Here is a 17,607-nt window from a genome sequence, read left to right as displayed (position 1 = left end):
CTTTTCTCTGCTCCCTCTCCAGCATTTATTGTTTGTAGACTTTTTGATAGCAGCCATTCTGACCAGCATGAGATGGTACCTCATTGTGGTTTTGATTTGTATTTCTCTGATAGTGAGTGATCTTGAGCATCTTTTCATGTGGACAAACCACTCAATTTTAAAATGGATTCTCCATATCATCATTCAGCGTGTATGTGCGGGCTCAGTCGTGGTTAGACTCTTTGCAACCCCATGGACTGTAGCCTGCTTGACTCTTCTGTCCATAGGATTCTCCCAGCAAGAGTAATGTAGTGGGTTGCCATTTCCTCCTCCAGGGATCTTCCCCCTATTCCCAGGGATTGAACCCAGGCAGATTCATTACCACTGAGGCACCTGGGGAGCCCCATCACTCAGTAGGCAAATACAAACTAGAAGCATAAAGAGACACCCATATATGCCACTGGAGTGGATTAGATTTTAGAAATGTCACAATACCACATGTTGATAAGGATGTGGACTGGTTGAACACTGAAGTGGCAAGAGAGGCCATAACCACGATGAAGAACTTCTTGGCAATTGCTTATAAAATTAAAATTCACGTATCTTATAATCCAGCAATTAATTTCTCATTTACTCAAGTGAAATAAAGAGGCATGTCCAAACACTTTTACACAAATGCTGGTAACAGTTTTATTCATAACAGCCAAAACTGGAAACCCAAATTTCTACCAACAGATGAATGAATAATAAATGATGTTCACCTTCACCCATACAATGGAACACTACTCACAAAGAGCTCTAGAAACACAGAGCTGCTTGGTTTAGTCTTTAAAACATGCCAAAGTGGAAGAAGTCAGACACACAGGATTACATGCCATATGAATCCATTTATGTGAAGTCCTACAACAGGCAAAATGAATACACACTAACAAAGTGTTTACTTGGGTCTGGAGTGGAACCTGGGAAAGGGCAAAAGGGAGCATTTTTTAGGTGATTGAAGTGTTATTTTTCTTGATTGTGATGATGGTTATACAGGTATATGGATTTGTCAAAATTCTGTACACTTAAAATGGGTGTGTTACTATATGGCAACCGGACCTCAACCAAAATTGGTTACAATGGTCTGGCAATGTTTCTATATCATTTGAAACATCTGTTATGGGTGAGTCTTCCAAAGATGGAGTACTATATGCTCTTTACCCACTCAAGGCTTCTAGAGTTGCTGGAATTTAAGAACTCAAGGTATGCCCTCATGGGCAGTACATTCTGACAGCATTTCAAAACTGCTTCATGTTCAGATAAAAGAAATTCAGATGCAACAACTAACAGTTCTGCTAGACAGTTATCCACTGTGTGACATAACTCACCTGCTTTTGATCAGAGGGGGATCCTCCAGGCCTCCTGTTTCTCCAGAGTCCCCCCCCCAGACCACCCTCTTCTCTAGGTGACAGTGAACTGGTCTACAAAGTAGACACTTGTCACCTCCTCCATGAAGCTGCCTCACATCTCCACACCAAACTAGCTGCCTCCTGACCTACACCCCTGCACAACTGGAAACATACTTCAACTCCAACACTGAACTCAGCCTGCCATGACCTTTTTGCCTATCCCATCGGACTATGGACAACTTCAGGACAGATGGTGTCTTAGTCACCTTGGTTTCCAAGTATTTAGCACTGGTCCTTTTGGTCAATACATTTTCAAAGAAGTGACAAAGTGAGCTGGAGAACGGGGCGGTGGGGAGAAGTTGGACTCGATCATGGAATTATTAAGACAGAAGCAAGTCATGAAGTGTATCAGGACTGTGTGCCCTCTGACTGAATTACAGATACACAGACCACTAAGTGAAGATGAGCACCCCCTCCAGCCCCGCTAAGCGAGTGGACAGTCATTCATAGACAAACTCTGAAGGCAAAACATACAAGAGGCCAGTCTCGCTCTGGCTACTGCCCGCAAATGCCAAATGCATTACAAACAGAGACATCAACAGGGCCAAGAGGAGGTATTTCCAGTACACCAGCAGACTACACTGTCACAAAACAAAAAAGCAATGACAAAAAAAAAAATTTTTTTTAATGTTTTAAATAACGGTGTAGAGGACAAAGCAAGAGAGATGCCAAGTGCACACAGACTGGGCTGTGCTTTTTATTGCCCTGTTCCAGATACCAGGGACACACAAATCAGTGAGATACACTCAAGGTCCTTAACAATGAGAGCACACAGAACAATCAGAGTAAGCATAGTAATGAGGTGAATGGCCACTGAGGATCAGAAGCAGCAGAGGAGTAGTGGGCCAAGCCTGACACACGGCTTGGGATGGGTCTTGACTTGCAATGGGGCATCAGCCAGGTAAGGAGAGGGGGCACTCAGGCCTTGGCTGGGAGGCAGGAGCACCCGGATGAGGGGGCATGTCCAGCAGTTGGTGCTGCCACACTGCCACCTCTGCAACCAGGAGTGAACCGGGGGGCAGATGAGGCTTCAGGAAGCCTTTGGATGCAGGGTGGGGAGCTCAGAATTTCTCCCAAGGACCATAGGAACCAAGTTGTGGTTTTAGGTAAGAAAGTATCTTTCTCTAAATTGCCTTTCTAACACATCAAAATGGCTAAGGAACGATCTTTTAAAGTAATAAAATTAGACACGTAACTCTGCTTTAAAAGGGATTTAACTCAAGGGTGGATTGTTTTTGTGCAGTGGAATAGAATCATCTTTTTTGAGACCAAGCTCCTCCCTCCCATGCCCACAGCTCTTCCATAACTGGTCCAGCTCCATGTCAGCTGTCCAATCGCGTGGCTCTCCTGTGAGCACGTGCTCCCAACGGAGGAGGACAGAAGGCCCCACTGCGGCCAAGTGAGAGGTGGCAGCCCCGCCCATCCATGACCCTGGAAAATGCTGACTCCTCCAAAACAAGTCAGGGTCACTGCCACTTGTTTCCAGCATCACTAAGTCAGGCGGAGGATAATTAGAAGTCTGTGTGCCCCCCCGGGCCTCCACACGTCTCCCCCAAGTGTACGGGTGTCTGACTCAAGGGAAGGCCCTCCTGGGGAGCCTCCTGACTGCTTTTAAAGTCTGGGGGTGGGGTGAACTCTTTCCCATACTGACTACACTCGTAGAGTTTCTCCTCAGTGTGGATCTTCTGGTGCTGAAGGAAGTTTGACCTCTGAATGAAGCCTTTCCCACAATAACTGCACACGTAGGGTTTCTCTCCAGTGTGAATAATCTGGTGCAGGAGGAGCTTGGAACTCTGAATAAAGGCTTTCCCGCAGTCCTTGCACTCAAAGGGCCTGTCCCCAGAGTGGATCTTCTGGTGCTCGGTGAGGTGTGCTTTCTGGAGAAAGGCTTTCCCACACTCCTTGCACTCATACACCCTCTCCCCGGTGTGGATCTTCTGGTGTCGAATAAGGTAGGAACTCAGGAAGAAGGCCTTTCCACACTCGTTGCACTCATAGAGCTTCTCCCCAGTGTGGATCCTCTGGTGCTGCGTGAAGTTGGATGTCTGGCTGAAGCGTTTCCCACACTCGTTGCAGACGTATGGCCGCTCCCCGGTGTGGATGCGCTGGTGCTGGATGAGCTTTGAGCTCCGGATGAAGGCCTTACCGCACTCATTGCACTCAAAGGGCCGCTCCCCGGTGTGGATCCTCTGGTGCTCGATGAGGTCTGAGCGGTGGCGGAAGGCCTTGCCACAGTCCTGGCACTCGTACTGCCTCACCTCCGTGTGGACCTGGAAGTGCCGGATGAGGCTGGAGCTCCGGATGAAGGCCTTGCCACACTCGTTGCACTCGTACGGCCGCTCCCCCGTGTGGATCCTCTGGTGCCGGATGAGCAGTGAGCTCTGGCTGAAGCCCTTCCCACACTCCTTGCACTCAAAGGGCCTCTCGCGGGTGTGGACCCGCTGGTGGCGGATCAGGTCTGAGCTGTGACAGAATGCCTTCCCACACTGAGCACACTTGAAGGGCCTTTCTCCTGTGTGTACTTTCTGATGCTCCATGAGATCCGTGTAGAGAACGAAGTCCTTGCCACACGCGTTACACACATACAGCCTCTCCCCATCGTGAGCATGCCGATGCTCCGCCAGGTGGGAGCTCTGGCTGAAGCCCTTCCCGCACCCGTCACACCTGTGAGCTTTCTCCCCAGCCCGAGAACACTGATGTCTGGCCAGGCCCGGGTTGAATGGGAAGCTGCTGCAGGCCTCGTGCTGGGGGGCCTCCCCCTCAATCAACTCTCTCTGAAGCAAGAGGAGGTCTGGGCTCAGGAGAGGGCTCCCCTCAGACTTACTCCCCACCTGTGCTGCCTCTGCCGTTTGGATCTTCCAGTGGGTGACTGTCACCTGCCGGAAACCCCCTTCCTGCGAGGTGCAGCTCCGCAGGCTCTGTGCATCCAGGTTTCCTAAAAGCCTCCCGAGTCTGGGGTCAGGGCCCCTCCCAGACATGGGGGCCGTGAGCTCCATCACTGGGAGGGCTTCGGACACTGCCTTCTGCAGATTCCCATGCCCAGAAACCCAGGTTCTGAGTCCCCTTCTGATCACCAGTCAGCATCTGAAATAAAGCAGAGTAAGATCATCTTTCCCCTTCGTTACGAGATGGGAATCTACTGGAGCAGATGGGGTGAACTGTGTACCCACAGAGCAGTGGAGAACGTGCCCCCTGCCCACAGCCCCGCTCAGCACAGCGTTAGGTTCAGCCCACTGGCGCCTCCACTGGCATAGGCCTCTGGGGGCTCCAGCACTAACACCAGTTTCAGGGGACAGACAGGCCAATGGGCAAGGATGGGTCTGGATTCCACTCAAAGTCAAGACATGTTTCCTAAGAAACATAGGAAGACCGCTCCGACCCCTGCTTGGCTGCCCTCTGCCCAGCTGAGATGCTGGATGGGTGAGACTCACATGAGCTCCGGCCTATTAACCCTGCTCCCCTGCCCTCTTCTCCTTCCTCCACCACGTGTGCCCTCTAGCCTTCCCCTCGGGGCAAAGCTCAGCCTGCTTCCTGATGGGTGTCTCCTTTCCTGCCAACGGAGCTCTCACGTTTATAACCACCTGCCTGACGGGCCCTGGGGGCTGCCAGCAGCTCCCACACCTGGCTAACTCTCTGGTGAGACCATCTCCTGGCTTCTCCTCTCGAGAGTCCAACAGTGCTCCCCACCCCAGGGATGATGGCCTTGTGGCTTTTTCCAAGGAGAACAGAAGCAATGAGATAAGGACACCCACTTTCTCCCACATTTACCATGCTACCAGTGTTGGCGCCCATGCCACGCCCACCCTCTGTACTGGGTTAAATGTCCTCCATGGAATCCTAGGTAAACGCGTCCACCTGTGCACTCTGCACATGCCCAGCAGCAGAATCTGGGGTGGGAATAGTCACCACAGCACCACAGCACCACAGTCACCAGAACATCCATCAGCAGGAGAGGGCCAACTGAGGTGTCCTCCAGCAAGGAGGGCAGTCCTGCACCAGAGCACAGGTGGACCTCCTGGGGTGACACCGAGCCCAAGAGCTCAGTGTGTGATCCTACTTCCACGGTGGGAAGTTTGAGTCAGTGACAGTCTTTAGGGAGATGACGGTGCTGGTGAGTGCAGGGGGGTTGCGCTGCACAGGTGTCTGCTGCAGAGAAGCCTGTGCTTAGGGAACCTCGCACCATTTCTGGAACGTGCCTTCAGCTCTGGAATTCTTGCCCCAGCAGAAAATTTCTCCTTCAGCAGGAATTTGCCAAGGGGATGCCCTCTCCACTGCCAGCCCTCCACCACTACAATCCATTTGCCATCTCACAGGGCAGCAGGTCGGAGACCAGCCTGGCCCAAGTGGGCTGCTACAAAGGGTTGCATGCGGTGTCAGCCAGGCTCGGGAAGGCTCTAGAAGCTCAGGAAAGCTCTAGAAGCTCAGGAAAACTTGTCTCCACCTGACTCAGGTTGTTGGCAGAACATGGTTCCCTGTGGTCATGGAATGGCCCCTCAGGAGCACCCGCACCTTCCAGGCAGGAGCAGCTCAGACGCCCTCTCCTTCTCTTCCACAAGCAGCTGCACAAACCCTGCTTTCCAAGGGCTCCTGATGAGCCCTGTCTTTTGTCAAATGACCGAAAGAGCCCTCCCTCGCAGTCAGGAGGAGTGCAGAACCCTGCCTGCCACACCCCAGCGGGGGCCTGGCCCATGACAGAGCCCAGAGTGCCCCAGTCTCCATGTGGGGCAACTCTGAAAGGTCGACCAGCCCCAGAGCTCCACCAGCCTGTTTCCCTCCGCCGCCCCATCCCACCTTGCTTACAAGTGTTTCTCCACGAGTGCTCCCTCCCCAGCTGAGCCCAGTTCCGAGGACCTCCACCCAAGGACCACTTCTCTCCCCAAATCTGCACCAGTGGGAAGCAGTCCAACTGCCGTGCAGCCCCACAGAGATGCCCCCAAATCCCCGAGGGCAAGGATGTGCCCCTGAGGACAAAGCCAGGTAGTGGGAAGCCGCTGGGGGAAGGAGGGCTCCCCAGGTTCCTCCTAACAGGCTGCTTTGCTTCTCGAGCGACAGTTTGCATCAAGTGCACAGTCTCCCTAGACTCCTCTGCTCATCTGTCTAACCATAGCATTCCCATCACCCGGAGGCCCCCCTCCAAGGGGAACTGTCTCTTATTGTAATTCTGCAGTTTTCAATTTCACTTAAATGGAATCATATGGTGGTTTTGTGTCTGCTTTTTATTCAATAGGCACCCACTTTTTATAGAGATAAAAATCACACATCAAATTCACCATTTTAAAGCACACAATTCAGTGCTTCTTAGCATATTTCTAAGGTTGTAGAACCTTCCACACTAATTTGAGCATCATCAATACCCCCAAGGTGTCTGGTGATGCTGAGCACCACGCCGGGGAGGCTGCCTGTGTTGCATGGACCTCAGCACAGGCAGCCTTTACCGGGTGAACACAACGCAATGTCCTTTCCACGATCCTGCCCTCCACCCCAAGGGGCTGGCAGCTCAGGGCTGGGCACGGTCCTGTGCTTGTCTTCTGGCCGACAGAGGTCCTCATTCCCGCCGAGCCCTGGGACTCCTTTGTTTCAGTGGCTACAGCTCAGGCTGCCCTTGGAAACTCCCGGGAACAGCTGACGCTGTGGACAAGTGACTGCCTGGGCTCGGGGCTCCTCCCCGTCCCGAGTGGACGCATTCACGTGGTCATCTGCTCTTGCTGGGGGAGGAGGCAGCATCTGGGGAGGCTGGAACCTGTCGAGTTTAGCCTGTGGCCGTATGGACACACACTGGTGCTGAGAGAAGGCCACGGGCCAGGGATCCTCGCTCTAGGCTGGAGGCAGCAGCTGAGCACGGCCTGGCGTGGGGGCCAGAGGGCCAGCTGGTCAGCTACGGCAGACATGAGGCTGCCCAGTGTCCCTGCTTCAAGTGACAGAAATCCCTCCAGAAATTTCGGTAGACACAGAGCCAGCAGCAAACCACCACATTTCCTGAAGTCCCCTGATGTCAGGGGTGACCTGTGACTGATTCCAGCATGCCACCCTCTTGCCCAGCCCACGGGACGTGCACAAGGCCACATCGCAGGCTCCTGGGGGGCAGGGCCCTCCCCCTGCCTGTGAGATGGGATACCAGAAACCAAGTTTCCTGTTGGGAACACTAGTTTTGAATCTCTGTTATAACCAAGAGAAGCCCACACTTAAATAATGCTGTTAGACAACCTGACTATGCAGATGCAACACTCCCTGTGATGAAGAAGACACTGAACCAACAGCTGACAGTAAGAATGAGAAGCTGACAAGTCTACGCGAGGTGTTTCTCTCCATGTAAGGTTTGCAACACAGCTTCCTGGAACAGTGGCCCTCTCGGGCGCCCTGTGACACAGCACTTCTGACCATTGCCTTGTGACATTCACTGACACTGTTCTTCAGGGCTAAAGGCCCATTAGCTTGATTTAAATCTTTCTGCTGCTTACAGAAATTACTTTAATTAGTTATTTTTTCAAGGCATAAGGGTAAACTATGCTAGTTGAGAAAAACTTTAAGAATAAAAATAAAATTATTCTTAAACCCGGTACTCAGATTACACACTGACGTTTTTCTCTAGTGCTTTTTCTGCAGCAATGTATTATGAAATCAGGACCACACTCCTCAGTCTCATATCCTATTTTACTTCACTTTTATATTGTCCATTCTTAGCAATTACAAACATAAGACCCACACTGTAAGAACACTTCAAGTGGTAAACAAAAAACAAGGATAATCCCCAGCAATCCCAGAGACCACTGTAAGCTGTTCAGTTTATACACATTCATCCAGACCTCTGCTTAAACAAAAATGACACATTTATTTACTTCCATGCATGCCATCTGCAGGTATAAACAAGGGGTCACACATACCTGTCCATCTGCACACCCTCTCCCCACTTCTAACACATCCCCGCATCCTTCAAGTTCATTTGCACGAGGCCCTGGCGCTCGCTCCGAGGCCCCACTACGCTTCAGATGCCGGAGGTGCCCCTGGTGTCATGAAGAAGGACATTCCCTCAATTACTTAGCCCACTTCCCTTCCCTAGACTGGGGGAAGGAGTTAGCCGAATGAAAGGTCTGGGCAAGTAGCACCCAGCCTTATCCACGGGGGCACAAGTCCTGCTGCTCTGGGCCAGGAGTGCTGTGGGCGGCTCGCCCACCTCAGAGAGGCTGCGGCAATCCAGCGCTGCTGTTGGGCAGGCAGGACACGGCCTAACTGGCACTTGGCCTAGAAGTCCAACATCACTCCAACCAAGGCTTGGACAAGTAGTGAGGTGAACTTTTGCTCTTCATGGGCCTCACTGGTGCAGATTTGGGAGGGCAGGAGGGGTGCTATTGATGAGCGCCCCTCAACCCCAACCAGGCACTGGTGAACTGGCCTGCACAGCCTCAGGCACACTTCCAAACCTTGCGAGGCAGCCATGACCTTAATTATTTACTCTATTTTACAGAGGCTGAGAAAGTCAATTACCCGAGGCTGCTAAGCCAGTCAGTGGCAGAGCTTAGGTTCAGAATCAGGCCTGTCTGCCTCCAGAGTCCATTCACAAAGACGTTTTTCCCTCCCCAGGTGTGATGTCGCTGTTACAGGATATTTTGCTTAGAGCAGCTGGGATTGGTATTCTAAAAGTAAGCTTATATTTTAAATCTTGTTATTTTTTTAATCCAAAAAAAGGGAGTATATTTGGTTTTTTGTTTTGGAGGTGATATTTCCTGATTTTTTTTTGTTGTTGTTTAAAAGGACTGTTATACCACCTGAAAACAGGCTTACATCTATTTACAAGAATATAGCTTTAAAATGTGTGCCTTTTCATGATTTTCGTAACTTTAACTTTTCAGGAAGTTTTTAAAATTAAATATACCTTGCTTTGAATTAACATTTATCTGAATATTAGCAATCTTTCAGTTTCTGCTTAACGCCTTTTTTTTCCTGTGAATTCAAATAAAGTTAAATTGATACTTTTTCAAAGAAACCTGAATGAAATAAACAAACGAAGTAAAAATACATCAGACTGCTGGTTCCATAATGTCTGGGGCTAACATGGCCCTCCCTTCTGTTAGAACTTGCTGGACAAAATATAACACAACACTAGTGATGTTGAGATGGGGCGAGCCTCAGAGCTAGGAGTGAAGCCTATGAGCTGCCACAGTGGCTCTGAGATAGGAGGGGACAGTGGCCACTGCAAGGGCTGGAAGCTGTTTGCACACGCACACTGGTAAAGGGGTGTTATAAGCCTTGGGCTTGCAAGTTACCAGCGTGGCTGTGTGCCGCTTACAGTCTAAAGAAAGGAAGCAGGTAGGTGTGCAGAGCTCCACCCTTGGGAGCAGCAGGAAAAGGAGAGTAAAAGGGCACCCAAGGAAGACACAGACTAGAGCTGTAGGAGAATCTGCACCCCCGCGCGGCCCCACGGCCACCAGTGTCATCAACCTGCACTTGTGCCACCACAGCCACAGCGGGGACCGAGTGCCCCGCACGTGCTTATTTCCTGTGTTCTCCACACAATCATCCATGAAGTTTGGGGAGGTGACTGGTTTACAGCTTAGCCAGCTGCTAGCTGCTGTCTCCTCCCCCCACCAACCTACAGCCATCTGATTTTTGCTCCCAGGGCTCTGCCCAGACGTCAATGGTCTTCTTTCCTGAGCAGTTCAGTGTCCTTTCACTGGTCATATTCCACAACCTGAGGCAGCACTGGACATGCCTAACAGCTCCCTGAACTGCTTCAAGGCCCTGCCCTATTCTGGGTCAGCTGCTTCTCTGAGCACCCCTTCCATTACCAGCTTGTGAACATGGTCTGGGCTTTCTCAGCTCCGCTGTGCAAGCCTTACCATCCCAAAGGCCTTTGCAGGAGAGTCAGGAATCCATCCTCATCTCTCCAGGAGACAATGGAGCTGGAAGTTAGGCTTGTAAAAAGACACAGCAACCTTGCCCCGTCCCGCTCCATATCTCTAGTATCATGATATCTCTGGTATCATGAGGGATACTGTTGCTATTGTCATCATTAAGATACAGTTAGTGTTACATCTAACGAAAGTCCCACCTCCGTGGACAGGACCAAGTCCCGTCATTCACTGGGACTGGAGCTCAGGGGAAAGACGTGCTCCAGAGAGGGCACTGCGGCCTGAGCAAGAGCTCTACAGACAAACTGCCCGAGTTCAAACGGGCCTCCAGCTAACACTCCTGGGAACACAGAGTGGCATGTTACTCAGGCCCTGAGGCTCCTATCACTACGATGCAGTCACTGCATGAGAGGTAAGACGTCCAGGGCACCAGCAGAGACGGCCTCCAGGACTGGTACGACTCAAGAAAAGGACGGCGCCGCCCATCACCTGGAGGGAATTCTCTTCTTCACCTCTACCTGGCCAGGGCAGTGGTGCCGGCTTTGCACCTCCTTCAGCACAGACAAGCACGAGGCCCCGGTCACTCTCCCAGCATCGTCTGGAGAGCTCCCTGGGGTCCAGGGAGAAGCAGCTGGCTTGGAACAAAAGAGCAGCACTACCCGCACCCGTGCCCCTCACCTACCCTCAGGCCACCCCAGAGCCGGCAGTGGGCTTGAGAGCTGCGACACAGACGCTGAAGCTGGGGGCTCTACGCCTGGGGTGTGTGGCCCCTACGGCCGGAGAACGGAACCAAGAGAGTGGAATCGGGCATTTACCCACACGACGTTCCCTGGGGAGAGAAGCTGCGGGACCTTGGCCGGACTGCAGTCCGGCGGGGGCGGCCGTGACGGCTTTCTGGGAGCCGGGCTCACTGAGCCCGAGGCTCCGGGACCCCTGTGCGGGGCCGGCCGCGCTCAGCCTGCCCGTCCACCCGACCGGAGGACCCTGCCGACCCGCTCGGGGCTCGGAACGCGCCACTCACCCGGCGCCCAGCGGCGAGAGGACGCGGGCGCCCCGCATGCGGACTGCCAGCCGCCCGCCCCGCAGACCAGCCGACAAAGCCCGCACTAGAGCCCGCACACCGCGGCCGGAAATCGGCCCGAGGGCCCGCCCGTAGAGCTTCCGGTGCCGCTCTAGGCTCGCCGGGGCCGGCCCGCCTCTCGGTGGTGCGCACTTCCGGCCGGGCTCCCTAACAGCTGGCGGTTATGCGAGTCGCGGGCCGGGCGAGACCTCGCCTCCCGCGTCCCCGCAGCCCTGAGCGCCGCCTGTCCCCCAAGGGTGAATTGGCTTCCCGTTAGCTGTAAATGCCGGCTTTAAAAACTTGGCGGAGCTCCCTACGCCCATCGCCCCGGGGCCTGAGCGTGCGGCCGCTCTCCACTTCCGGGCTTGGTCGGAGGGTCGCTCCTCTGAGAGGCGAGGTCTGGCGTGGCGCGGCCGCGGCGGGCTTTCTCCTGCTTCCCGCAGCGGGCAGCGATTCCCAAGACTTCCCGCGTCTTCCCTTCCCTCTTCAGCCACGAGGAGGGCCCTCTGACTTAGTCCTTTTACAGTCCAGGGACTGAAGCTGGAGAAGCCAGGTCCCTTGAGGTCACGCAGCTAGTGAGTGGCCAGGCCGATCGCCTCTAGGGCCGCGCTCCTGCCCCTGCTATGCTGTTGGTCCTGTGGGCGCAAGGGTGGCCTCTGGGGACAGTGGTGGGAAATGCCATCTATCCCACCCCCACCCCCACCTCCCGGGTGGAACAGCAGGCATCCAATTAACCATCAGCTGGAGTTGGGGAACAGCAGCATTCACAAGCACCAGCTCTGTCAGGGCATAAGATGCCAGGAGCAAGTGAGGGAGTCATTACAACAATAAACCGTGCCAAAGAGGGGCACTGGGCCCTGAGGAACTGCTCCTGACCAGTACCCCTCCCCACCCCACCCCACCCCTACACACACCCCTCTGCACAGCAGGGAAAGCTTCTTGGAGGAGGGGGTCTTTTATGGAGGCCTGAGAGGATTGTCTCTTAACAAAACATGGACAAGATCTGTATGCTGCAAATTAAAAGATGCTAATGAAAGAGCTCAAAGAAGAGTTAAATAAATGAAAGAGTTAAATAAATAAATATGTTCATGGATTGGAAGACTCAACATAGTAGAAATGTTAATTTTCTGTAAGTTAATATAAAGGTCTAATGCAATTCCTATCAAAATTCCAGAAAGATTTTTAGTAGACATAGATAAGCTTATTCTAAAATGGATATGTACAGGCTATGCCCTAGAATAGCTTAAAACATTCTTAAAGAATAAAATGGGAGGACCATCACCGAATATTAAGATCTATAATACTGCTTCTGTAATCATGACAGTGTGGCATTGGTGAGGGGACAGACACCTAGGTCTCTGGAGCAGAATAAAGACCCAGGCACAGATCCATATCAATATATCCAGTGGACTTTTAACAAAAGTGCAAAAGCAATTCGATGGAGATTTCAGTTCTTAATAATGTATCAGTGTTGGCTCATCAATTGTTAAAAAAAATGTAAAACAGCTAACCTTGGAATTTTTTTTTGTTAAACTTTTGTCAATAAACAGCAGTCCCTCTCAAATACCTGTGAGTGGTGCAAAGTTCAGACATTTCATTTTCTCCTTAGGACCAAGATTTGCTCTTTATTTAAGAATCATGCTCTGTTTTGCTTAATTCTTCTGATTCTTCTAGAATCTAACCTAATCTACTTTCTTTAAAGTGCTTAGCATCCCCATCACAAGTCCAAGGGCAGCTACAAGGTCAAATGTGATAAGTTTTTCCAAGATGTTTCATCTTTGGGCAGATGCAGAAAGTCTTGCATATGAGCTTTTAATTGTTCCAGAGAATGTCTTTGTGATCACAATTTAGGTCAGGTCTCCCAGTAACATGATGCAAAAAGATGATACAAAAGATGCTTCTAAATTTTTGGCCAAAATTCTGGCTCCTACACACCTTTAACTTCTCTAATCATGTCAGTGCCAGTAGTATCTACTTGCTCTTGGTAATTTTTAAAATCAATGCCTAAAATGGTAAGTTTCTTTTTTTTCCAGTCATTTCCTTAAGTCAAATGAATGTTTCATCTAGACTTACATACATACAAATTCAAGAGAAGTATGAATCAATACTACAAAATGTTCCTCAGCTACTATTGCAAGTACTGCACTGTTTCCTGAGTACTCCTGGAGTTATAGATTGGAACAGGAAGAAAAGCAAGAAAGACCTGACCCATTAGTTATTTTACCTTTTTTCATACCTGAGTGCCTCCACTGCTCAATTTGCCCTGCAACCCACAGATCTTTGTGGTCTTCAAAAAATTCTGTTAAAGGGATGAAATGACAAGCTGCAGACTGGGAGAAGATATTTGCAAATCACATATCTGACAAAGAATTTGTATCTGGAATGTATGAGGAATTCATTAAACAGTAAGAAAATGAAAAATTCAATCAGAACATGAATAAAAGATTTGAACAGAAACGTCATCAAAAAACAATATACAGATAACAAAAAAGCACATGAAAAGATATTCAACATCTTTAGTGATAAGGGAAAATGCAAATTAAATTCATAATGAGATATCTATCGGAATGCATCTCTCAGAATGGCTAAAATTAAATAAAAATAGTGAAACACTAAATTCGGGTAAGGGAGTGCATCACTCCTGCCATGCTGGTGGGAATATAAAAAAGAACTCTGGAAAAGAGTTAGGTAGTTTCTTGCAAAGTTAAACATAAACTTGTCACGTGACCCAGCAATTGCATTTATTGAGTATTTCTCCTACAAAAATAAAAACATATGTTCACAGTAAGGCCTGCATCTAAATATTTATAGCAGCTTTATTCACAACTGCCAAATATCCTTTAACAGTTGAATGAACAAACAAACCCAGGTCCAGCCTCATGGGGGGAGAGAAGTCTGCAACCAAAAGGAACACACTTCTAATGCCACATGGGCAGATTACGGGGCATTATCCTGAATGGTAAAGCCAATCTTAAAATGTGACTAAATGACACCATAGTGATAGAGACCCAGGGTGATCTCCAGGAGTTACAGTCCTAGGGTGATGTGACTATACAGAAGTAGCACGAAGGCATTTATTTGTTGCCATGGAGCAGGGCTGTGTCCTGATTGTGGTGGTGGTTACAAGACTCCACAGGTGTGACAGAATTTCAAAAAATATACCCCTACTCCCAAGATTGCCAGGAGAAATATCAATAACCTCAGATATGCAGATGACATCACCCTTATGGCAGAAACCAAAGAAGAACTAAAGAGCCTCTTGATCAAAGTGAAAGAGGAGAGTGAAAAAGTTGGCTTAAAGTTCAACATTCAGAAAACTAAGATCATGGCATCTGGTCCCATCAATTCATGGCAAACAGATGGGGAAACAGTGGAAACAGTGATAGACTTTAATTTTGGGGGCTCCAAAATCACTGCAGATGGTAACTGCAGCCATGAAATGAAAAGATGCTTACTCCTTGAAAGAAAAGTTATGACCAACCTAGACAGCATATTAAAAAGCAGAGACATTACTTTGCCAACAAAGGTCTGTCTAGTCAAGGCTATGGTTTTTCCAGTAGTCGTGTATGGATATGAGAGTTGGACTATAAAGAAAGCTGAGCACTGAGGAATTGATGCTTTTGAACTCTGGTGTTGGAGAAGACTCTTGAGAGTTCTTTGGACTGCGAGGAGATCCAACCAGCCTGTTCTAAAGGAAATCAGTCCTGAATATTCATTGGAAGGACTGATGCTGAAGCTGAAACTCCAATCCTTTGGCCACCTGATGAGAAGAACTGACTTATTTGAAAAGACCCTGATGCTGGGAAAGATTGAAGGCGGGAGAAGGGGATGACAAAGGATGAGATGATTGGACGGCATCACCAACTCCATGGACATTAGTTTGACTAAACTCCGGGAGTTGGTGATGGACAGGGAGGCCTGGCGTGCTTGCAGTCCATGGGGTCACAAAGAGTGGGACACGACTGAGCGACTGAACTGAACTGAAATCCCAGAATAAAGAGTGCATGCAAGACTGATGAAATCAGGTAAGGTCTGTACATGAGTTAATACCATCATCCATTTCCTGGTTTTGATAATGTAAGATGTTTTATTGGGAAACGCTGAGTGAAGAGAACATGGGACCTCTCTGTAGTATTTTGCAACTTCCTGTGAGTCTAAAGTTATTTCAAAATAAAAGCTGAAGTTAAAAAACCAAAACATAAGATATAGTTAATGAGTATAAAGTTGTAAAATAAAACTTGATAAATGAAAAATGCCAATATCATGACTATTTTTTAAAATACATTTGAAAAAAATTGTACAGTGACCCTCATATACACAATATTTAGTTTCTACTATTACTGTTTTGCTATATTTCTTTATCATGTGTTTATTCCCTGAATATTCATTGGAAGAAAGGATGTTGATGCTGAAGCTCCAATATGTTGGCCACCTGATGCTAAGAGCTGAGTCATTGGAAAACACCCTGATGCTGGGAAAGATTGAAGGCAGGAGGAGAAGGGGGCAACAGAGGATGAGATGGTTGGATGGCATCAACAACTCAGTGGACATGAGTTGGAGCAAACTCCGGGAGACAGTGAAGGACAGAAAAGCCTGGCGTGCTGCAGTCCATGGGGTCAAGAGTCAGATGTGACTTAGCGACTGAACAACAACAACAAATTACTGTTTTGCTATCTTTATTTATCATGTATTTATTCAGCTGCCTATCTATTCTGTCTACTCATTCATCTTATTTTTTTGGTGCCTTTCAAAGTAAGTTGCAGATATTAGTACAGTCCACTCCTAATTCAGCATGCAAATCACATGCTTTAATATGTTTACAGGAGACATTTTAGGTAAAACTTAGACAGTGAAATGCATGTCTTACATGTTCCCTTGTATGAACTTTGACTTTGACATATGCAGACACTTGTGTTACTCAAACCCCTATATAGATAAGGAGTGTCACCATCATCCAGAAAAATTTCAAGGCTCTGCATAGCCAATGCCTCCCCGCTGCCCCCGGACTCTTAGAGACACAACACTTCTCTCAGTATTTTCACCATAGATTGGTTTTCTTTGCTCTTGAATTTTAAAGCTGAAATGCTGAAATTTAACTTTTTGAAAATATAATTGTCATTAAATATGCTTATAAAATAAAATAATTGCAGTTCAAGTTTCAATGTCCATCTAATTGCCATGATAAAAAATCAGTACAGGCAACCAGTGTCTAGACTGATAAATATACATGGTTGAAAGGAACGTGAATCACTTGATAGTGCAGTGTGCAAACACTTTGAATGCCACGGGATGTGTGAAGACCTCTGAAGCCACAGCCTGCAGCAGGAAGATGTGACAGTCTGCATTCCTTTGAGTGCTGCGGCTTTTAAGCCTCACCTCCCCCTCTTCCCTTTGCCCCACATCTGGACAAGTGGATGAGAAGCCCTGGGTGCTCCCTCCACGTCCCTGGCTGCAGGTGGGAATACCCTGGCTTACCCTCTGACCACCATCAAACCCCAATCCAGTCTTCTTTGCCTGCTTTTTCAAGCCATTTTCAGCGGGCTGCCCTGCTGCCCCCAGAAAAGCCTCCTCATGTAAGTAGTAAATCTTTTGCTACCTTCTTGGTGTGTGGGTGGCACCATAATTCCACATCGCAATCAGATCTGGGGTGGGGTCTATCCCGTCCTGCAGCGTGATTGCCATAGAAGAATCAGGAGTAACGATCGTCCTTGCTACTACCAGCTGTGCTTCCTTATGCTGGACCAACTGCTTGCGAAGGATCTAGTCAGTCATCTGTCTCCTCCCACCTGAGCAGCACCTCAGTTCCTCCAAACCTCCTAGTACCTGGAAGTAGGACTTTTCCATACCAGCGGGTCACAACAACCACAAACCTTCCTGATATCTGGACCAGTCGCCTCTTTCTTTTTACGTTTTCTTTCTTTTCTTTTCTTCCCTCCCTCCCTTCCTTCCTGACAGAGGTGTGCCAGCGCCAAGTCTAGATACTGGGAGGCAGGCGTGCGCGTGTGTGACTAGCTGGCCCTCCGAGGTCGGGGCCCAGGGCGGCACCGGCCAGGCAGTGGAGAAGATGCGGACTGTCCTAGGAACGGGAGGGTGCTAAAGTCTGCCCTCCATAGAGTCTCCAGGAGCGCTTACTCAAGTTGACTCCGAAGTCCATTCAGACCCACGGAACTAGAACTTCAGCAGCAATGACCCGTGATCGCGTTCAGCAAGCGTCGCAGGTGTCCCAGGGCTGGAGCCGAAGGAGGCGGGGCGTGGGATGAGGCCGAGGGCCGCG

The 17,607-nt window shown here is 49.5% G+C and overlaps 1 protein-coding gene across 4 annotated transcripts; it reads right to left on the bottom strand.

Moving 5' to 3' along the window:
* Window positions 1–644: 644 nt before the first annotated feature.
* Window positions 645–17,570, bottom strand: ZNF623 (zinc finger protein 623). Of its 4 annotated transcripts, none has more exons than XM_081497104.1 (2): window positions 16,930–17,570; window positions 645–4,511 (listed from the first exon to the last, which is right to left on the bottom strand). In XM_081497104.1, exon 2 carries the CDS (start codon window positions 4,421–4,423, stop codon window positions 2,939–2,941), a length of 1,485 nt encoding a protein of 494 aa, XP_081353230.1. In that variant the 5' UTR covers window positions 4,424–4,511; window positions 16,930–17,570; the 3' UTR covers window positions 645–2,938. The 4 variants fall into 4 exon arrangements, with proteins under 4 accessions (XP_081353230.1, XP_081353232.1, XP_081353231.1 ...); XM_081497106.1 differs by having other exon boundaries at window positions 17,466–17,570; XM_081497105.1 differs by lacking the exon at window positions 16,930–17,570 and adding an exon at window positions 10,956–11,420.
* Window positions 17,571–17,607: the final 37 nt, after the last annotated feature.

Source organism: Giraffa tippelskirchi, chromosome 6, assembly GCF_054371585.1.
Source record: "Giraffa tippelskirchi isolate mGirTip1 chromosome 6, T2T-mGirTip1v1.2.pri, whole genome shotgun sequence".
In the NCBI taxonomy this organism is placed as follows: Eukaryota; Metazoa; Chordata; class Mammalia; order Artiodactyla; family Giraffidae; genus Giraffa; species Giraffa tippelskirchi.
Note: the sequence above shows the minus strand (reverse complement) of the source record. Positions and strands in the feature narration are given on the sequence as shown.

What these genes read in the sequence shown, in the direction of transcription:
- ZNF623 (XM_081497104.1), bottom strand. Translation starts at nt 4,423, where the DNA reads ATGGAGCTCACGGCCCCCATGTCTGGGAGGGGCCCTGACCCCAGACTC.